Here is a 23,392-nt window from a genome sequence, read left to right on the forward strand (position 1 = left end):
TCGGCTGTTTCTGGCGCCCCTCCCCCTGCACACATGTATCCTCTTTCCCTTTTTGCCGTTTCCTGTGCCTGTGGCCTGGCAGGGCTGTTGTGAGGACTCACGTTGGGGAGGGTATTTGGGCTTCTTTTCCAACCTAAAAAATTCCTTATATTCATAAAATACTGAATCATTTTTTTTAAGATTTCATGTTACCTTTTGTGAGATTTTAGAACTACTGACCATTTTGTTAAAAAAAAAAAACAACTGAAAACATTAGTCTAAAAGAATAATGGAGCAAAATAAACAAATTTCAATTTTGCTCCCCTAAAGAAAACGAAATTTTAATTTTGCCATTTAAAAGCAATGCTAGCCAGCAAACAAAACTCTTGTATTATCACCGCCGTCCCCCAAAATAGCCCAGTGTCTTTGGGTTCTTCCAACCAGTGCAGCTACATTTAGCCTGTTAATAGGACATTTCTCTTCTTCCTTCCAGAAAGGTTAAACAAGAAGTGCTGGGATAAAGAGTACTGTCATGGGGGTGGGATAAAGAGTACTGTCATGGGGGTGAGAGGCTTTCGCTTTCCTTTTCAATATCCTGGTTACCATTTTGTGATCCCTGGGTAATCTTTTAAAAATTATTTTCCTGTTAGATGGAATGAACTTCCTCAATAGAAATTGTATAGAGAATCTGTCCTCTTATTTCATGTGGCTTGCATTTAGGCTTCACGCTGTGTAGTGTGGTGGTTTCCATTTATTGATATTAAGTAAAAGAAAAACTCACAGAAGCCGCTGGCAGTGAGCAGTGGCACTAGCTTCTCCAGGTCGCTAGCGAGTTGCTCACAAGGGGTTTCCTGGCCAGCTTGGCTCCGCGAGGCCTCACAGATGACAGGATGCACACACCTGTACTTCAGACAGGTAAACTTGTCTGCTATTCAAATGTCCGATGGTCTCTTAAAATTCATTTTTAGTGATTTTTTAAAACCTAAATAATTAAATGCTTCATAGTCACAAAGCTGCAAATAACATATATTCTAGTTGAAATATTTTTAAAAGAGTGATGTGATTTAGCCTACTGAGTTAAAATATTGCAGTACAAATGATTTCCCATTTTTAACTGGTACAGACTTGCCACATTTGTAGTAAAACTGCCTTTATTAGCTACAGCTTCAAAAATGATGGGGGGGCTTCCCTGGTGGCGCAGTGGTTGGGAGTCCGCCTGCCGATGCAGGGGACACGGGTTCGTGCCCCAGTCCGGGAAGATCCCATATGCTGCGGAGCGGCTGGGCCCGTGAGCCATGGCCGCTGAGCCTGCACGTCCGGGGCCTGTGCTCCGCAACGGGAGAGGCCACAACAGTGAGAGGCCCGCGTACTGCAAAAAAATAAAATAAAATAAAATAAAAATGGGGACGTTGATTCGTCATATAGACTATATACATTTCAACTCTAGGCTAGGGTAAGGAGAATTATACTTAACTTTTTTCTTGACTTTTTAAACTGTTATGATCAAATGCTGCAATCAATTTTAAGACGGCATTACAATCTAGTAAGAAGCCACGCTTCCCATCTCTTGTATTTTGCACATTTGGCCTTAATGTAAGATAGCTTTCTTTTGAAAAAGGTGCTTTATTTAAAAAAAAAATTCGTTCTGTAGAACTTTATTCTTTTGAAAGGAATATATATACATATCCATTTGATATTTTTATATGTAACTGTATTTTATACTATGTGCAGGTATTAAGGTTTAGGGCATTACTTCAGCAGTATCTGTTTTCCATCATGATAATATGAATTCTTTTCTTCTCAAATGTGAAAACTGAAGAGCAAGTGCAAAAGAACAAGAAGGCCTTGGGTAGCACATTGCAGGAGACGTATTCCTCTTTAACAAGAGTTAAAACTTAGTGAAATCATGGTACCTGGCAGCTTTCAGCAGCTGTTCAGGGACATGTTACCGGCCACCTGTTAATGAGTCAGGTGCTTTTCTGCAAGCTGGGTACTTGCTGGCGAACCACATGAGAGTAATCTTTGTTCCCGTTGATCTTGGATGCAAACAAGTAGATAAACCCACCTGTGATAAATGCTCTGGAGGAGAAGAAGAGGAAGCAACGAGAGAGCAAGAGGGCAGTCAGAAGAGGTGACATTGAAGTTGAGACCCCAGGAATGGGAAAGGGTCGGCCAGGCCAGGAGAGGGGAGAGTTGGACAGGCGGAAGGAGCGCCGTGTGTGCAGGGCCTGCAGTGGGCCAGGGCTTGCCTGAGCGCGGGAATCCGAGGGAAGGGAGGAGAGCCTTTGGGCTGTCCTGGGGGCCGAGCAGCCCCAGGGCTGGGAGGCTTCTGCAGAAGGAGCCCTCCTTGTCACGTGGTCGCCATGGAGATGCATCAGGGTCACTTGGTAGGGGAGTCACGGGGCTGCCGATGGTTTGACTGAGGGGAGGGAGAAAAGCATGAGTAAAGAGTGACTTGGATTTCTGGTTTGACAACCAGGTGGGCAGTGATGCTTCTTGCTGAAATGAAAAGACCGTGTGAGAAGGAAATTTGAGGGGAAAGAGTAAGGCTTTAGTTTGGGTTTATTAGGTTTTGAGCTCTCTGAGACATACAGGAGGAATCAAGTAGACAGTTGGATATATATGTCTGGAATCTAGAACAGAGCTTTGTGCTAGAGGGAGAAATTTCAGAGCTGTTTGTATTCAGATGATATTTAAAGTCTTTAGAATGCGTACAGTTACTCAGGGAAAGGGTGTAAAATAAATTAGGGCTCAGGAAAGAGTCTTAAGGAACCTTCAAACTATTTGGGACCGTTCAGAGGAGGAGATGCTAGCGGAGATGGCCAGAAAGGTAGAAGACGTTCAGGAACATGTAATGCCGTGGGGGCCAGGAAAGGGTTTTAAAGAAGAATAAATGCTCAGGAGCGCCACGTGCCACTGAGAGGTCTCGTGAGGTGAAGACAGGTGTGTCCATTGATTCTGGACAACAGGAAGGTTACTGCTGACTGTGGCAGGTGATGTGAGGGAGAGGAGGTGAGGAAGTGGAGAAGGTGCTCTTGAAATCAAGCTGACTGTTCTCATTTCCCTTTTGCAGTACTTTCAACCCACCTGACGTACTAGGTTGGGTTTTTTTCAAGCCTTTTTAAAGTTTAAGAGTATATTGTATTTATATTAACCAATTTCTTTGAATCTCACTCTCAGAAGAAGAGTTAATATCAGTTAATGATAGTGTTAATTAATCTTTTGGGCCAGGCAAACAAATAATGTTTCCTTGAGACCATTGCTTATGCAGTGAGGGCAGTAACTCAGCAGCGATGCCACGTGGCGCTCGTTTGCTCCTTCCCTCCTTCAGCAAGTGTGTGTTGGGTATCTGCCCACACCGTGTTCTGGGATGAGTAGGCCCTGGGACTCAGGAGCTGCCTGGCTGGCCTGCCTTCACGGAGGCTCTCGATCCAGTGAGGAGCGGATAAGTCACCCAGCGGTGGCTGCAAATGATACAATAAATGGTGTAGAGTGCTGCATTTGTAGCCTCTCTTCCAAGAGTGTGCAGAATCAGCAAGTGTTTACTGACTGAGAAGAGGCCTAGGAGGGCAGGTAGGCCAGTTCGCTTCGTTTTGTACATAAAACCTGGGTCCATCGAGGTTAAGGTCGTAGCTAGTTTGGGTGTGAGAGTCATAATTACTGCTGTGCTTCCCTGTGTCCCTTAATAACACACTTAACCCCGTAGTGACTTAGAAACAGGAATTGATACTCCAGCACACGTTACGAGCTGTTACCCACATTCATCAACATGTAAAACATTCACAGGCTGCATGTCTTTGCTGTCTGACCTGATTGATCGGAGGTGAGGGGTGGCGTGCGGAGCTCCTCTGCTGCCAAGAGTTTGGGGTGATGGCTTGAACGTGAAATCCATCAATGTCTGGGTTTTCCTGTCACCTGCTGTGTGATCTTAGGCATAGAATTACTTTGTTAATGAACGTGGATTATTGCGTAACGTTCGAGTTGTGGGGATTTCAAGATGCATTGCAGCACATCAGCCCAGAGCAGAGCTTTCCATCTGGTGTCTGTTCACAGGGACTTCTGGGTGTTAAAAAGTGCTTGTATGAGCCCCTCTATTTAGATAGCAGGGGAATTGAAACTATATTTGGGAAGTTATGTCTTATGTTGGAAAACTGCACATGCTTTTTTTTTTTTAACAATTGAGGTCATTTCTTTTAGAATTCGAGACATTTCTTTATATGCTGTTGGGATTGTGTATGATTGACCCTTTTCAAAAAAGTATTTTAACTTTGAGGAATTTTTCAGGGTTCAAAACTCTAAGCTTTTTAGTGCTATCATTATGTGAAAACTGAAAAACAGGGAAGTTGTTTTTGTTTTTTGACTTGAAATAGGCTCCAGAATCTAAATTAGCTTTTTTTTTTTTAATTTAGATTTTAAAACGTGTATGCCCATTGTAGAATATCATCTAGTTAGCCACCATACCTCCACCCCAAGACATCTGTGTTGACAATTGGGTGTATTTTCTTCCAGTATTTGAATACAATATTGGCTGTTGAGTTAAACTTTTCTGTAGTTTCTGTACAATTTTATATCCTGTTAATTTAATGTTGTGCCATTAGCACTTCTTGGAGGAGGTGATTTTTCTCAGAGGACTGGTAAGGCATTCTTCTAGAAATGGATGTGAGTTTTTGACTTATATGGAGAATTCTTTCATATATATGTATTTATGAATAGTAGGGTGGTAAATAGTAACATGGAATAAATAATTCGGTAAATCATACCACGTTGCTGCCGTAGTAATGCCGTAGTGAGCAGCATCATACACCATGTCAGAGCTAGCCCGCCTCTGCAGTGTTAAGCTCCTTCCTCACACTTAAACTGTGTATTTAATTTTTCAGGGAATAAGATTTTATAAAGAAATGCTGACTGCCACTCTGAAACCTGTATTTTAAAGGAGGGGCTGTAATTCTTACATAGGGTCTTGAAAATAATTGATACTTTAAGATAACAAAGTTGAACATCATATAAGTGTAAGACATAAGCACCTATAAATGCTTGTTAGACACATGGCCAAACTCATTCTTCTGTCTCTTCAGGGTGAAGCATTTTAATAAAATAAAGGCCTTCTTTTTTGTGACATCTGTAGTAGAATTATTAAACTGCACTTACCTTTTGTGTTATATGTCAAGTGGAGTTTGGTGGGACTGCGGGAGTCCTCTTAGAAAACTAAGGTCATTAGCTTTAAATCATTTTGGTGATAAGTCTAATTAGAAAACTTGATACAAAAAAAGAATTTATTAATTTGTGAGCAGTGGCAAGAAAACGGCTATTTACAAAATAAAGTGTTAACTTCTTTCCAAAAATTTCTTATTACTAATATTGTGCACTAGTTTGTTTTTATAGCTCATATGCAAGAAAAATCTGAAACTAACTGTTCAGAGGTATTCTTTCTGAAATTCTGTTTAGGCTATTATAAACTATCTTAGTTTGGAGAGGTATTTAATTTGAAAAATCTTTTCAAATGTTTGGATGGTTTTTAGCGTAACTAATTTTGGCTCTTTCGGGAGCTTTGAGTGATGTACGTAGAAAACGCCAGCAAGAAATTTGAAAGTGCATTCAGTTGGAGTCTACTTCATTTTGACCTATCTACAGAGCAAAAGAAAATAGCCTGTATTTCTTTGAATATAAGTAAATACTGTCTTTCTCCTTGTGAACCAAAGAACAGGCATGAGTGGTAGTACTTTCTGCTTCGGCGATAAAGATGACAGTATCCCCCTATTAAACATGTGCTGTGTGTCACTTCAGTACCTTACAATGTTTTTGTCCAGAGAAAAATGAATAGAGAAAGTCATTAAAAAAAAAAAAAAAAAAGGTAGGTCATCTCAAAGATAAGAAATAGTAAAATGGGTCCTTTGTGAAGACCAGGCAAAACAAGAATGTTGGAAGGGCAGGTGAATGAAAGCAGAAGTGAAGCTGTTCATGGCGCGAGCCTGAGCACCAGGAGCAGAGTTTCCTGCCCACCCTGTGTGTGGAGCTCGCCAGCCTCTCCACTGTATTTTATTTTGAAATAAAAACTAAGGAGGAAAAAAGACCCAGAACCCATCCAGTAAGAAGTAATAGCTTCTGTCTTTATTACTAGCCACATCCTTATTGAAATGAGTCTTGATTCATTAACCAGCTTTGACCTCAAATGTTTCCATTTTGTACCTTACTTATATTTGGCATTTAATTTTTGCTGTAAACCTTATATATAAGTAAATGCTAGATGCAAAGGCTTATATTACACAGAGTCTATTCATAGAATATTTAAAGCCTCCTTATTTAGATGTGGCTTCACCAGGATATTTGCAGGGCTGAAATTACAAGTGTATACAAAATGTGAATTATTGATTAAAAAACAACCGTACTTCTAGGTCACCTTTAAAGGCAAGTTAATTAGTTTCCTATTGAATAGATGTTCTCCAAATATATGCATAGTGAAGCCTGCCTAATGAATATTCAGAGAACGTTTCTACATGGCTTAGTTTTGGGATTATAAGACTGATGAAAATTAAAGGCATGTTATAGGTATACAAAAACCTTACGACGGCAATCAAGGCAGCACCATATGGCAGTTCAGTTCACAGTTGTAATCAGTTTAAGGAGTAAACAGAGATTTGTAATTATGTCTTGATTCTTGGAATATTCCAAACTTGCAAATGGAAGGACTTAATGTGCATGGCAAGGGTGTGAACCACTTTAAACCGTTGGATTTAGCTATTTTAGAACACAAACCTCTGTTTTGTAATTTACTAGTACTTCAGGAAGTGTTTGCTGTTTGTAGAACTTGGCGAGTGGTTGCTTCTCTATATAAAGAGAAACTGGATATTAACTTCGAGTTATGCCATCATTTTCAGAATCACATGTATACTTAGATTTCAAAAGAAAATTTCTCACTGCTTAATTGTCTTGGTAATATAGATTTTCTTTGAATTTTAATATTTTTTGTGCTCTCAAGAAATATGTTTACTCTTAAAAAACTATTTTAGGTAATGCTAATCTCATAACTATAAGGGCCTCCACACATAAAAACGGGATGCTTTTTTAAAATTATTTTTGGTTGCGTTGGGTCTTCGTTGCTGCGCGTGGGCTTTCTCTAGTTGCGGCGAGTGGGGTCTAGTCTTCGTTGCGCTGCGCAGGTTTCTCATTGCAGTGGCTTCTCTTGTTGCGGAGCACGGGCTCTAGGTGTGCAGCCTTCTGTAGTTGTGACTCGCGGGCTCTAGAGCGCAGGCTCAGTAGTTGTGGTGCACGGGCTTAGTTGCTCCGCAGCATATGGGATCTTCCCAGACCAGGGCTTGAACCAGTGTCCCCTGCATTGGCAGGTGGATTCTTAACCACTGTGCCACCAGGGATGCCCGGGATGCTTTTTAATTCACTTATTTTTTTCTAATTGACTTATTTTTTCACAGTGAATTTTCTGCCATTTATAGACATACCTAATCAGCCTGCAATTAAATTCCAGACATTTTACAAGATTAAGCAACAGTAGTTCATTTTAGTAGCAAACTAAAATCCACTGCATTACTTATAGTTTGCATTTGATTGAATTTTGTTACCTCTTTTTTCATTCCAAAGTGTAATTTTCACCTGTTTACCAGGTGAAAAGATAGTGCTCCTTATGTGCTCCTTATTAAACACTTCGCATTGCTTTATTTACCTGTCATGCAAAGTTTTGGTGTCTGTTGCAGAAGCAAACTAATTTTATGAGTTTAATTGAGGTTTTAAGTTCCTTAGGGTCCTATTGCTAAAATATAAGTGGCAGTTCTAATACCTGTTCTCATTTATGCTTTTTATAGCTGCTTAACAGTGTTACAGCTAGAGTACCAGGTTCATTAATTTTTAACCACAAAAATCTCTGGGAGTTAAGCTTTGAAGGCTGTGGACTGTGTTGGACATTTGAAAATGGGCTCTAGGATATGGAGAGAAAGGCTGCTAGAACTGTAGTAACACAGGAAATAAAGTGTGTCTGAATCACCAAATGAGTTTTTAAAAAAGAGAAAGAGGGCTTCCCTGGTGGCGCAAGTGGTTGAGAGTCTGCCTGCCGATGCAGGGGACACGGGTTCATGCCCTGGTCCGAGAAGATCCCACATGCCGCGGAGCGGCTGGGCCCGTGAGCCATGGCCGCTGAGCCTGCGTGTCCGGAGCCTGTGCTCCACAACGGGAGAGGCCACAACGGTGAGAGGCCCGCGTACCACAAAAAAAAGAAAAAAAAGAAAAAGAGAGAGAGAGAGAGAGAAAGAAAGCTATTTCTAGACTTAATTCTGCTGTTTATGTCACAATTCAAATATGTCAAATGGAGGCCTGATGCTTTTCATGTGAGACCTAGTTGAACTCAAGTAAATATTGCTTGAAACCTACTTTTGTAATAAGATGAAGCTAAATAAGTTTCTGATCTGGATTCTTAATATTCTTGGCATTTTTACAAAGCTTTAAAAAAAAAAAACCCTAGCTGATTTGATGTAATCAGTATCAAAAGGTAAAATTAATATATGAAATCCAGTTTTGAATAAAATCTGCTGTCTGTGCAGATCTGAGCTGATGCTAGAGCCGGCCCCTCAGAACCACATCTCGTGGGCCTTCGGAAAAGTTTGGTTTGGTGGAATTGTGGTGTGCCTGGGGATCTTTGTCTTTAGCTGGTTCTGATGTACTGCCAAGATTGAGAACCGCTCGGCTAGCACAGGAGTCAGAAAACTTTCTGTAAAGGGCTGGGTGGTATGATATTTTAGACGTCACATGCCAAGAGACAAAATCAGTGTAACAAGAGAGAATTCAAGTTTGCACAGATTTTTTTATTGACGCAATTCAGAACATAATAAAGTTGTCTACGGTTTTTTGTAGTATAGGTTTACTAATGAGAAGAATTGGATTCTTTTGGAAGGGGGTAACATTTTGCTTAAGTAGGGTTCAGGGTTTTGGTGTTCCCTGTTATCACAGTCAGGTGCAAATGTTCATCCATTAACGATTTTACACGTTCCACCCTTGGAAGTGTCTTTGCACACAGATGGGTACTGCCAAGTGAGCATTTGTGGGGGGAGGGTTGTTTTGTTTTTAATTTTTATTCATTTATTTATTTATTTATTTTTGACTGCGTTGGGTCTTCGTTGCTGCGCGCAGGCTTTCTCTAGTTGCGGCGAGCGGGGGCTACTCTTTGTTGCGGTGCGCGGGCTTCTCATTGCGGTGGCTTTTCCTGTTGTGGAGCACGGGCTCTAGGCGTGCAGGCTTCAGTAGTTGTGGCACGTGGGCCCAGTAGTTGTGGCACGTGGGCCCAGTAGTTGTGGCTCGAGGGCTCTAGAGTGCAGGCTCAGTAGTTGTGGCGCACGGGGCTTCGTTGCTCCGTGGCATGTGGGATCTTCCCAGACCAGGGCTCAAACCTGTGTCCCCTACATTGGCAGGTGGATTCTTAGCCACTGCGCCACCAGGGAAACCCAAGCATTTGGTTTTAATGGAGCTTAGACTTTGCTTGGAAGACATTTAGAGAATTCTGTTAGCTTCTTCCCGATGTTTGCCTCTGGGCATGTCATTTACATTGCAGGTTTACCATTTCCAGTCGTTGCACAGTTAAATGAATTTTGAAGTATGGACTTTTTTTTTTTTTTTTACACTCGTATTACGGTCTGAAAGATGTTGCTGGAACTATAGTTTGATTTTAGAAATGTATATCTGCTGCACATTTGCATGAGAATGGAGGCCTACTGTTTTAACTTGACAGCAAAGGAAGGGTATAAAGCAGTTGGACATTGCTTATGATTCCAGTAACACTAATTGTCAAAATGATTCTACCACAGTATAAAGTTTGCAAAAAACTGTTTTGCCTTTTAGTTTTGGATTGAATTCATTACGAAATGTAATCAAGTCTTCCCTAAAGCTGATTTTGAAAAGCCATTCAGTGTTCTGCATTTAGTGGTTGAAGGTGGTTCTTGTTCGGAAAAAATTCGATTTCATCCATTAGTTCAAAAAATCTCAGTAAAAACTTACCTCTGCTAAGACATCGAACTGGTGTAATAGGGCGAGTCAGCATATTTAGCTTCTGTTTCTGACAATTCACGGAACTGGTGATGGTCAAGTCCATGAGAGTGAATTAAATTCATCGTTAACAATACTGGTTCAGTAACAATATAGATTTAATGTATTTCCTACAAAGTCCCTGCTGGTGAAGAATACATGATGTAACCATGTTCACAATCTCTGTAAATTTGTCCCTTTTCTGCTCCACACATTTTTACCACCGTCAGTTGTAATACACATCCCAATTCAGGTTGTGCTGATTTAGTGTTTTCTCAGCTTCCTTGAAAATATTCTCATCTGTAGTTCTTCCGCACAGCCTATTCATACAGGCTTATTCTTCAGTCACTGCACCCTTGGCATTGACCCCTTGAGTACAAACCGCTGAGCAGTCCGTGGCAGTCCTTGCTTGGCTAACAAATACGAACTCCTTGGAAACTTGTCAGCTATCAGCTGCAGTCTCATTTTCATTTTTTTCCTCTTGTGAAGAAATTCTGTGATGAGCTATTCCATTTAAAATTTTGTAATTTTTCTGACTATTGCTTTTCTGTAGGAGTTGGGATTATTTTGTAGAGTGCTTAGTCTGGTAGTATTGATGTCCGTGTGTACTTTTAGCGCAGCTGTAGGGTCATTGCATAATAAACACAGGGCTTTGCCATATCATTTGATATCAGAATTATCCACATTCCGTTGTGCCTTAAAAGCGTGACACGTAAAGTCCTCTTCTTTTCTGCCTCTTTTGGTGGACGTGCACTAGTAATAATAAAAAACAGAAAGTCGTGGTATTGCACTACTGATGACACTTGAAACACTTTCACGTTATAACTGCGTCCGTGCAGTTCATGGTGCAGAGTGAAGGGCACCATGCGTAGCCTGTCACGATGCTCTCCTGGCGGCGGCCGGGAAGCAGCTGTAGACAGTAAGGACATAAACCGATGAGCATGGCTATGCTCCAATGCGGTGTTATTTATGGACACTGAAATTTGAATTTCATATCATTTTCAGATGTCATGAAGTCGTCTTTTAATTTTTTTTTTTTCCCCAAACTCCTTAGATGGGCCACACAAACACAGACAGTGGGCTGGGTCTGGCCTGCAGGTCATAGTTGGAGGACCCTGGTCTAGAATATATGAAACACAATAAAAGAATGCTCCAGTGGCTCTCGACCAGCCTCTCCCTCTGCCGCAGTATCGCTCTGCTCCTGTGCTGCTCCTGCAGCCCTGTGGCCTGGACCATTTCTAAAGCCCCTGTTACAGATTACCAGACTGCTTTCTAGAATATGTATGCCTTGCTTTTAAAATATCTGAAGTTGATCCTTATCTCTATAGACTTTAGAAACTTAAATAAGACCTTGAAGTTAAAATCTCTTCTAGATTGTACCTATATTGTTTAAGTGGAGTTATCCCCTTCCTGTTGCTATAAAGCTGCCAGTAAATGAGTATATTCTTCTAAAAAAGCAGATAATTTCTTCTTGTGTATTCTTTGGCTATCTAGCTTAAATTCCACATCTTTCTTTTCTTTTTAAAATTAATTTATTTATTTTTGGCTGCTTTGGGTCTTTGTTGCTGAGCACGGGCTTTCTCTAGTTGCAGTGAGTGGGGGCTACTCCTCGTTGTGTTGCGCGGGCTTCTCATTGCGGTGGTTTCTCTAGTTGCGGAGCACGGGCTCTAGGCGTGCGGGCTTCAATAGTTGTGGCACGCAGGCTCAGTAGTTGTGGCTCGCGGGCTTTAGAGCGCAGGCTCAGTAGTTGTGGCGCACGGGCTTAGTTGCTCCGCGGCATGTGGGATCTTCCCGGTCCAGGGCTCGAACCCGTGTCCCCTGCACTGTCAGGTGGATTCTTAACCACTGTGCCACCAGGGAAGCCCCTCCCATCCTTTTAAAGTAGTACATTCTAAATCCTGTCCTTTATATATTTTAGCCGCGCAGAAGAGGGTGTTGAATAAATCTGTCACTTGTTTGATAACTGGGCCAATAAACTGCCAAGTATCCCTATAATTACACATTTGTTTAATAGAAGTTATTTTCTAATTTGTGTTCTCAGCTTTCTGTTACCTTCAAACTCAGGGCCCCTGACCCATTTTGTCTCTGCAAGCAAAGACAATCTTTCTAACACATGACCCTTGTAAATGGGGACAACATTGAAGCCACTCCTAGTTTAGGCTCAGCTCTGTAAAGCTGACACAAATTAATTTCATCTGTCATTTTATTTTATCCTTGAGTTAACTTCACCAGGGTTCCCTGGCTTTGTCAGTAGGAGAGCCTGTCTTGCGAGTAGAACCCAGGCCCACTGGCTGCTCTGCCCTTGTTTAGGCAGAACCCAAATATCCACAGGTTAAAGAAATATGGAAAACTTTAAGGGTGCCATGCCACTTTGGACTCTTCAGCCTTGCTTCAGTAACCTAGAAAGTTATCTCAGTATTTCAAACAGAGAACAAAGAACAAGGGATGACCCAAAACATCTTAAACTTAAAAAGCCGTAAGTGCAAAATGGCTTTTCTTTGGAATTTTATTTAAAATTCCCTTCAGTAACATAAAACATACTGAGGAGAGTTACAATAGCTCTCAAGTCATAACCAACAAAGAGTGAGTCTTAAACCCATGGTCTTTCTTGCCCGATACATGAAATTGTTTACTTCCGTGTTAGCCAGGAGACTAAGCAACACAACCTGAATAATGAGTCACAACAAAAGTGGCTTCAAGGGTAACAGGCACATAGAGAAAGGAAAGGAGAACTTACATTTAAATCAGTTGTACAAACTGAAATTGTTGCCTAGGGCAGACAGCGCTCTGGTGATTATGCACCGAACCACGCGACTTCCTCGTTTTACTGACGGTTAAATTGAGGCCCAGAGAAGTCTAGAGACTTGCAGATGGCTCAGTGTTAGGGAAGGGACTAGATTTAGTGTTAATATTAGACAACCAGAAGACTTTCTATCACCTCTGAACCGGTTAGGGAAAAGGATTTGAGGGGAATCACCCCCTGGTTATTCACACTTCATTCACCAGACACTTGGGGAGGAGGGAGCCAGGCCGCCAGGTGCCAGGCACTGAGCGAGGTGTCTGATTTGCAAGAGGGCCTAAGGCTCAGACAAAAGGCCAGAGGCATGGACATATATACACTACCAAACGTAAGGTAGATAGATAGTGGGAAGCAGCCGCAGCGCACAGGGAGATCAGCTTGGTGCTTTGTGACCGCCTGGAGGGGTGGGATGGGGAGGGTGGGAGGGAGGGAGATGCATGAGGGAAGGGATGTGGGAACAGATGTATATGTATGACTGATTCACTTTGTTATAAAGCAGAAACTAATAAAAAATATATATATATATATAAAAAAAAAAGGCCAGGGCCGAAGCTCTCGGTTACTGAGAACAGAGATGCCCTTATTCACTTTCTGTGTCCTTCATGGTTCAATCGCAAATAACACACGTTTTATATTTTTTAGTTTGGTGTGTTTTTTTTTGTTTGTTTTTTGAGGTTGTGAAAGATTTTTCTCTCTCTCTCTTTTTTTTATTCCAGTAAAGGTCTTTAAAGCTACTGTAAGAAATTTCCCTTAGGGCTTCCCTGGTGGCGCAGTGGTTGAGAGTCCGCCTGCCGATGCAGGGGACACGGGTTCGTGCCCCGGTCCGGGAAGATGCCACATGCCGTGGAGCGGCTGGGCCCGTGACCCATGGCCGCTGAGCCTGTGCGTCCAGAGCCTGTGCTCCGCAGCGGCAGAGGCCACAGCACTGAGAGGCCCACGTACCGCAAAAAAAAAAAGAAAGAAAGAAATTTCCCTTAAATTACTTAATTCAGAAAAGTATTCATCCTTTTATAGCATGTGTGTGTTCGCATATGCACGTGTGCGTTTGCATGCATGTGTTTAAAACTGTTTTGTTTCAGAATAGGTTCATTTGGCTAAACTTCATCTCTTAACAGTATGAGTTACCACCATGTGCATTAAAAGATGATTAAGATTATTCTTATGTCTCCCACTTTCAGTTTTCTCACTAATGCAAGGATTAGTAATATCACCTATGATGTAAATAGCTTTTTTTTGACTGAGGAGTTATTTTAAACCAAAATGTGTTTTTCATAGGAATAATATTTTAAAGCATTTATAATCCTTGAGTCCTGGCCGAGTGATGGGGGAGAAGGCAAAGGGCACTTTATTTAGTGCCACTTTATTTTATTTAAAATATTGGGGATAATCCACACATTGAAATGTGTGAAATGTACTAAAATGCTTTTATTTAGATTTTATATAGTCTCAAGTGCACAAAGGACTTTGTAAATTACACTGATGAAACTTTCTTCAGTAGAAGTTGAAACTTAATAACAGGAGCATGTGCATATTTGTGTTATATTATTTGATTTTGGTGAGATGACGAATTCCTAATAAACAAAGGTATGTAATAATTTGAACCCCAAAGATCTAAGATTCCCTCTTAGGGAATGCAGTTAAATCAGGAAGCTTCAGTGAAAAGAACTTTTTAAATACTTTTTTATATTTGTATTGTAATACCAAGAGAAGAACAAATACGGATGATTTTTCCTTTTTTACTTTTTTGAAAAGAGAATATAGTCACTCACAGAACTGCAAAGTTACCTTGTCCATATTTTAAATAGCGAAAATCAAAGCATATGTAATGAAGAACTATTCTTATCATAAATCCTCGAGTCCACATTTATTAAGAATTTTTTGGATTACAGATAGATAATATAATGCATGTACTGTTTATTACGTAATCTCCACACTTCTTTTTTTTTTTCTATTTACTTATTATTTTTTATTATTATTATTATTTGGCTGCGTCGGGTCTTAGTTGCGGCATGTGGGATCTTTCATTGCGGTGCGCAGGCTCTTCGTTGTGGTGCGCGGGCTTCTCTCTAGCTGTGCTGCACAGGCTCCATGGCGCCTGGGCTCTGTATCTGTGGTGCATGGGTTCCAGGGTGCGTGGGCCCTGTAGTTTGCGGCACACGGGCTCTAGTTGAGGCACGCGAGCTCAGTAGTTCTGGCACGTGGGCTTAGTTGCCCTGCGGCATGTGGGATCTTAGTTCCCTGACCAGGGATCAAACCCGCGTCCCCTGCATTCATTGCAAGGCAGATTCTTTACCACTGGACCAGCAGGGAAGTCCCTCCACACTTCTTTTGCAGCAAAACATTTGAACAGTTCCACTAAGTAGGAGAAATAAAGACTATGTAAAGAGCCTCAGCCACTTCAGGTCAGGTTTTGCTGCCAAGTGAGTGTAGGGGTGAGCATACAAGCAGCGTGTGGGTAGGGTGAGGGGTTGCGGAGCTTAGCTTTGGCAACCCCTGCTTTAATTTAGCTCTTGATGGCATACATATTTCATATGTAGCGATTATATCGAAATAATTGTTACCTGATGACTTATACTATGTTGTTATGTTAGTGTGCCAAAATTTATTAACTCATTCCCGTAATAAGTGGAAAAATGAACTTCCAAATCTTGCTATTATAGGTAGCATCAAGTAAAATATCATTTTGTTTGTGTCATTTTATGTTCAGTAAATTCCTTAGAATGTGCAAAAAGTGCATTAAAAGTTTTATGAAGTGTACTACTCATAACTTTCTAAAAAGTTTGTGTGAATTTGCAAGGTCGCTAGAATGAGTATACCAATTTCCCGATACCCTCAGAAATGATGGGTTCGGTGTAAGCATTTAGTTTTTAAAGTGGGGGAAAGAGGCTTGCTGCTTTTGATAATATGTTCATCTTAGGGTTACTTTAACCTTCGTTTATTTGACCATTAGTTAAACAGCAATATTAATTGAAATAAATGCTTGTGTAGTTGAACCTTTATTGTCAATTTGGACATGGACCGTGTTATTTTCTCTTTTACACAGAGTTCCTTTGCTCTGGGGTCCCTGAAGTGATAAGCATCAGCCAGCACAGTGTGGGGCCTCTGAGAGTCTGCATTCTAGCTTATTACAGAAGCATCTGTAAAACACTCTCCTGTGATCTTGGCTTATTTTTCGTCCTCACAGTTTCACTATTCATATACTCAGTGTTGTAACTGTTGTGTAGGAGAGAATCAATAGGACCTGTGTGTCAGTGAGTAGTAGGCGTATTAAAAATGTTGGATCTCTTTGCCTTAGTAATTCTTCTGAGATCACTAAGAATGTAATTCAAGAGCACATAAAGCTGTTTACACAACATTATTTATTTTTAAAATATTAAAACCTTATTTAAAAGGTGGAAATAACTCAGATATCCAATATTAGATTAGCGGTTTTAGTTAACTTTTTAGCATGTAAATACTGGGAATTATTTTGACCATTAAAATGTCCTTACAGTTACATAAGTGAAAAATAAGGATGCAGATTTGTCTGTATTGTTTCAACAGTGTTAAATATACAAAAAGTGATTGGAAGGCAGTCTCTTCAAGCGTTAACTGTAGTTGTTTCTGAGCGGTGGAATTAATGATTATTGCCTGTTTCCTTCTTTGTTCCTTTTTCTAATTTTCAAGTTTTCCACAGTGAATTTTACTAATTCTAAAATCAAGAAAAGTCAATTAATGCAACATATAACACCAGTCAAAAAACACCTTTTCGAAATGTTTTAAATTTCTTTTAAGGTATTTAACATTATGTAAGTATTCAATATGCACATTACTGAAAGGGTAACAGTTCTGTAAGTCTTACTCATACAGAAGCAGAGTGACTACTTTTTTATCACATTTGTCCAAGAGACTCTACCATGTATACTTCAGTGTAACAGGATTGGTAATATTTGTTTGAATTTTACTTTTTAAGTACTTTAAATGTATAACCTCATTTGGGTTGTACAAACAACTCAGTAAGTAAATATTGATGTTATTTAAAGATTAAGCCCAAATTCCCTTTGGCCTATATATATGTTATCCGTCATAAAAACAAAAATATTATGTTTTTCATTAAAATGGATGAAATAATGCAAAGTACCCGTACAGGCTTGACCAAATAATCTCTTCTTTACCCCAGAATGAATTTTTTGGAAGCTTTTTCTTTTCCCTTCTCTTAAAAATCATCTTTAGGTGCTATAAACACTGTACTAATATTCCAGGTCCAGAAAAAAGCAGAGTCATCTGCCGCTGCTCCTTTGCAGTCACGAGGAAATCACAGCCAGGCGTCCCTACCCCACCATGCCCACCACAAGCACACACACCTGTGTACGCGCTCTCCACCACGTGCTTTAAGGCAGCAGTTCTCCAAGTGCGGTCCGTGGACCACTGGGGATCCCAGAAACCCTTTAAAAGGAGTCTTCATGTTCAGCACTCTTGAGAGTGTCACTTAAGATGTTCTTTCCCTTCATTAAGCTGACACTCGCACCGATAGAACAGAACAGCAGGGCTGCAGTTGCCAGCCAGTACCTGAGCGCAGATGGGGTATCAGCCCCCAAACACACTACTAGTTGGTGTATTCATCACCGCTCTGCATCTGCAGTTTAAGACACACACACCAGTTTCACTGAAGAGATACTTGATTAAGCAGTAAAAATTGTTTTAGATCTCAATTTCAACAGCTCTGTACTACGCTGTATGATGGCTTGGGCGGCACCCTGAAAACGCTCCTGCAGCAGGACCGTGGACTCCGGGGAAAGCACTTTTGTGACTGGTTGTGTCGTGAGCTGAACTAACTGTATATTTCACGGAACACCATTTTTACTTGAAAGAAACAACCAGCTTACTCAGACTTAGGCAATTGACAGGTATTTTTTTAGAAAATGAATGAAGTTAGCCTGCCAGTTCAAGGAAAATAACAGTATTAGTTGCCATTGATAAAATTTGAGCTTTCAAGTGAAGATCAGAATTTAGGAAAACTTGTATCTGCCCACCACTGTGAGGTTGTCAGCTTCCCAAGCCTTAAGGCTTCTTATGAGATCATTATGATATTAATGAATATGATTTTCTTAATATTATGAAACATGCCAACATTTGGAAGATCTGTATACTTAATTGCCCACCATGTTCCATGTGATCAGTGCTTGGTGTTACAAAATTGTGGGTGGGTGAAAGACCCATTCAAAGTACAAGGTAGACCAGTGAATTTTAGTGTCTGTAACTAAAGTGCAAAAAGTTCATTAGTAGGCTTTCCATTCCACAGGGACATCACTTTTAAGAAACTACCATTTGTCAAATTCTGGTGTAGAAACAAAAATATCTGTAGTTACAGAGGTTATTAAAATGCTCCCTTTTCCAATCAGCATTCTTTGTGAGGCCAGATCTTCATATGCTACAGCTGAAACGACCTGTAGTAGCAGTTCAGATGCAGAAGCAGACGTGTCTCGCTGGCTTTTATTAAGCTGCACTAAAATATGTTAACATGAATGGGTTTATTATCGATATTTTTAAATGAATTAATAAATAAAATATTTGTTACAATGTCTCAGTTTTACTTTCTAATGTGGTAAGTATTGGTAGCTATAACCCACTTAAACAACGTCTTTTCGGGATCCTGAAGAATTTTAAGATGTATGAAGGGATCCAGAGACTAAAATTTTGAGAACTGCTGCTTTAAGGCCTCGTGACTCAAACTGTGGTCCCAGAAATCACCTGAATTGCAGAAATTACGTGCCCCCCCCCCCGCCCCCTCAGAACCTCCAGTCAGACAAGATGTTCAGGGGATTCTCTTCTGTACTGCCTTCTGGGGCTTGGGGTAGCAGTTTCGGGCAGGACAAGTGCTGCGCTGGTAGAAATCCAGCAGGAGAGGGAGAACCCTGGGAGGCTCCAAGACGCAGCCCTGCTCTCCGCAAGCGGTCCCTCTCGCCTGCCTGCCCTTTGTTCCAGTATTTCCTCTTAGGAATGGATTCTCATGCACTTTAGATGTTGGAAATTGCCTGAGGTCTGATAGAAATCTGGGCTCAGAGAGAGTAGACTGATCGCTCAGGTAGAGAAGACCTGTTGGAGAGGTGAAGCCTGCAGCATTATTCAGGGCTCAGGAGCAAAAAGGCATGTCTGTCTAGGGACTTGCCTCTTAGGTGTTCTCGCCTCATCCCTGCTGCGCTCTTGATATAACCTTGATTGAAAAATGTACACAGAAATAATCCCACCTGAATTGTAGTTGTATGTGTATCGCAAAAGCAGTTTTCACCTTTTAATTACATCTTCCCTTTGGATACACAGATATATCGGAATACGTACATGTGATCCTGTCTGAATGGATGAGTGCTTGGGGTATGGCTTCTGTAAAGACTCTGTGAGCCTCACCAGGCTGTAGCACTTTGACAGAGGCAGACATTTTATATGTCTTTAGTGGGGTTAGCTGCTCAGTCTGAAATTGGTGACTAAACAAAGTATGTTTGGATTTGGATTAAGTGTACAACCAGACAGTTTAATATAAACTGTTGTAACAAAGTCTTCCATTTCTAAGCCCTAATAACTATTTATTTTCTTCTTGTTTTCAGGGTGAATCTGTAAAATATTTCCTGGATAACTTGGATAAACTTGGAGAACCAGTAAGTTTTCAGACTGAATGTTTATGTTTATTGCCATTTGAAAGCAGTAGTTAGGATAAGGAAACTTAGAAAAATTATGTATTAAGCTATATCCTTTTTCCTAGTGGCAGTATGCTGATTGTTCCTGCTTCATTTTTTCTCCCTCTCCTGTCCTGACCTCTGCCATTTCCTTGAGCAATGCCCTGTCCACTATTTCGTGAAAGTAAAACTCTTTATGGAAAGAAGTTTATGTTTGAAAATGAGATGGCACATCAACTAGCCTACGTCAGTGTCTTTTGCTTTTCTGTAAGTGGAAACCGAAAGAACGCGGTGGGCTGATTGATTTCAGAAGTTTTCAGCAAACGGTATTTTCCAGTTCAGGACCCCCGTGTGTTGGGTTGGAGGGTAGGAGGCTAGATTCTCAAGGCCGTGATGTGGGAGGAGTCGCCCTTGCAAAGGAGCTGGACCATTGGACTGTCCTGCAGTGCATCCCTTGAGGCCGTGGCCGACTGGTGAGGGCTGGTGCTGGCCGCTCTCCGTGTTGGACTTGTGCAGGGACTTCACTGGAAGGAAGCTTTGTGCTGCTTAGAAAATGCTCGAAAGCCGTTGCCCTGGCGTCAGTGGTGACCCATTCAACTGAGTATAGCTTCATATGCCTCCTCTTAAACCAGATTTCTGTTGTAAAGTTTAATGTGGTTTTATGGGTTCTTTGAGATGTTTAACTTTAAAAATAAAACAGAAGGAAAGCACAAAATGAAACCTATTGCAAGTAGGAAAGTAGCATATGTGTGTCCAGACGCTAAGTTTTGCATTTTCCCTTACTTTTTTGTATTTTGCTAAATTGCACCTGCCTGCCGTTCAGTCAGTATGTGTTTCTCCCACCTGTTTCGTAGACACAGGTGCTTTAGAAGTTAGGGTCTCTGTATTTGTCTGTTTTTGTTCACTCAGTCCACATCAGTGAGACTTTGTATTAAGACATTTCATTGTCACTTTTCCATGTGGTCAGATTGCAATAAGCCTAAAAAAAAAGTTAAGTATAAGCCAAATGGAGAGAAGCTTTAGCAGATAAACCAATTTTTTAAGAGTTATTTCATGTTTTCTGATCCAAATAGTGTGCATTTGACCCGTTCTTCTCAATTTGCCTTTTCGGATAGGCCTTCCTTGAGCAAACCATTCAAAGTGGGTCCCCTTCTCTTGTTTTCAGCATCAGCTCTGGCTCTTTTCAAGCTTGATTGTTCGTATTACAGTTGGTCTCTTCATTTATAGGTTTTGCTGGTCTTTCCCCCGCCCCTTTCCCTAAGGGCGAGGACCTCGGGTCTTGGTTGTGAAGGGCTGAGTTCTTGCTGCCCGGTGACAGTGCCTGGTGCCTCGTAGGCACTCAACAAATAGCGTCGGAACGAGTGACTCGGAGCCAGCCCCAGTCAGTTGGTACTGGCTGCTTAGAGTCTTAGGTTGAGAACAGTTTTGAGGCCACATCTGGAATAAAAACAAAAAAGTGTTTTTGTGATCAGTAGGTAGTTGTAAAGGTGAGGAGAATAAATGTGGGTGTGCTGCAGACTGGCCGCCCATTCTGTACACATCAGACAGGTCACGGGATTGCGTTTGTTTCGCCATCTCTGACTGAAGTTCTAGGACCATTGAATCCCCGCTGTGTGCCAAGCCCCATGACCCTCTGGGAGATGGAACCACAGGGGTCAAGGACAGGGCTCTGCAGCCAGACCACCAGAATTCCAATCCCAGGTCCATCGCAGACTGGCTGTATGACCTTCGGCATCTCTAAATGTTAGTTTCTTCATCCATGTCATGGGCATAGTAAGAGAACCATCCTCGTCGGGCTCGGGGGCGATTACATGAAATAAACCCCATGTCTCAAAAGTCTGCTCAGGCTGCCATAACGAAATACCACATACTGGGTGGCTTAAATAACAGACCTTTATTTCTTGTAGTTTTTGAAGCTAGAAGTCCAAGGTCAAGTTGCTAGCATGGTCGGTTTCTCGTGAGGACTCTTTTCCTGGCTTGTAGACTGTGGCCTTCTCGCTGTGCCTTGACGTGGCCTTTGCTCAGCACACACACGTGCAAGAAGTGTATGGCCTCTTCTTTTAAGGCCACCAACACTTATCTGATTAGGACACCGCCCATATGACTTCATTTAACCTTGGTCGTCTCCTAAAAGCCCTGTCCCCAAAGACAATCACACTGAGGGTTAGGGCTTCAGCGCATGAATGCAGGCGGGGGTGTGCGGGACGGTGCAGGGACGCAGTTCAATCCATGGCACCCAGTAAGGTGTTCAGATTGGTGCCTTTTGCTGTTGTAATAACTGCTTGTCATTAGCTGTTTGGTTCTTTGATCTCCATGTTTAAGGAACTCATTCTAGTCAGAGACAAAACTAACATACATAAAACAAGCAGAGGACGATTAAATGAGACAGATGGTGAAGATGGTATTAGTTCATGGATGGAGAAGCTGGAGCTAGCCCTTGAGAGGACGTGAGCCTGGGCGGCTGGGGGGAATGAGGAGACATGCACAGCGGGCCATGCCTGGGGTCAGGAGGCACATCTGTCTGACAGAAGTGCTTGGCTCTAACTTATAAGAACAGATTTCAGGAAGGCAGTCACCAGGGTCTGGATGCGCTGTTCGTTGCACAGTCATGCATCACGCTGACCGGACACGCAGCGGTATCGGGATGTGAGGCTCGTGCAGCTCTCCACGCTGGGCTCTGGGGAGCCTGATGGGGTGGGGCAGAGTCTGCCGGTTCCAGAAAACAAGGAATAAGGAGGGTCATGGAAGCCCGGTCAGCGAGGTTTGGTCTGATGCAGGGAGGGGCCTCACCGCCAGCTCTGAAGGCATATGGTGCAGGAGGGGTGGTCTCGGGGGCTTAGAGGTGGACCCAGGAGGTGCGGAGGACCAAGGTCCAAGATGGTAATCCAGGCTGAGACGTTAAAAAATGGGGGCGGTGAAAATAAAGAGGGGAAAGAAAAGGTGAGGAAGGTTCCAAGGAGGAGCAGCGGGATTTGATATAAAGTAGGAGGTGACGGAGAAGGTCCACCGTGATGGGGAGGCTTGGGGGGTTGCGGGCGGGGCAGGGCGTGGGCGGGAGAGCGTCCTGGTGGCCGGGGCTGGGGAGGAGGACGGTGAGCGTTCGGACTGAAGAGGCTGCATCCGTGGAGGGCTCTCAGGTGCGCACGAGTAGGGGGGCCATCGCTGCCTTGGTTTCCCTCTCTTGGCAGCAGTGGTGACAGTGGGAACCGCTAGACAGTAACACACGGGCTGTGTGCCAAACCCGGTTCTTAAGTGCTTCACCCACTTGCTGTGTTTAGTCGTCACAGCACCCCTGTGGGTGCTGTTGTCTGTGTTTTTCACAGGTGAGAAAACTGAGGCGCAGAGAGGTTAAGTGATGACTTGTCCCAGGTCACCCAGGTAGTCTGTGGGGAGCTGGCTCTAGAATCCAGTCCTAATCACCGTGACTCTGCCAGACCCTTGAGTGCTTGATTACCTCGTCCTGTGTTTGTGCTTTATGTGAATTAGCCCTGAGCTCCTAACTAAGGCAATAATAAAGAACTTTTTATTTTTATGAAATTAGAAAATTAAAAATTGCCCCTCGGGGCTGGCCTGTTTCTGAGGCGGCTGGCATGCACGAGTGCCGTGAACTGGCCCCGCCTTTCTGGAGAGTAGGTGGACGTTAGGTGTCCCAGTCGTGAAAATCTTCACAAGCCTTGACTGCATCATCATCTTATTCCTGGTTATTCGGTTTCAGGAAATAGCCCAAAAGGGGGGAAAAGAAGGATGTGCGTGAGAATTTTAATTGCAGCATTTATATTAAGCAAAAAATTGGAACCAACCTAAATGACCACTAGTAGGGGAATATTTATGTAAATGCTAGAACGTTAATCCATTTGATGTATGTTATGTTCGTTTAAAATGAAATACAACCATATCAGCATGTGAAACAGTTCATGATTAAATGTTCAGCCAAAAGCTGGGG

The 23,392-nt window shown here is 42.0% G+C and overlaps 1 protein-coding gene across 1 annotated transcript in view; it reads left to right on the forward strand.

Moving 5' to 3' along the window:
* The window catches only part of GNA13 (G protein subunit alpha 13), a 41,643-nt gene that overhangs the window by 11,644 nt on the left and 6,607 nt on the right, over nucleotides 1-23,392 (forward strand). The window contains exon 3 of the mRNA XM_081219686.1: nucleotides 19,381-19,431. Within this exon, the coding sequence (XP_081075812.1) occupies nucleotides 19,381-19,431 (51 nt within the window). The remainder of the gene's footprint in view (nucleotides 1-19,380; nucleotides 19,432-23,392) is intronic.

The sequence above is a fragment of the Mesoplodon bidens genome (genome assembly GCF_964165515.1).
Source record: "Mesoplodon bidens genome assembly, chromosome: 19".
In the NCBI taxonomy this organism is placed as follows: Eukaryota; Metazoa; Chordata; class Mammalia; order Artiodactyla; family Ziphiidae; genus Mesoplodon; species Mesoplodon bidens.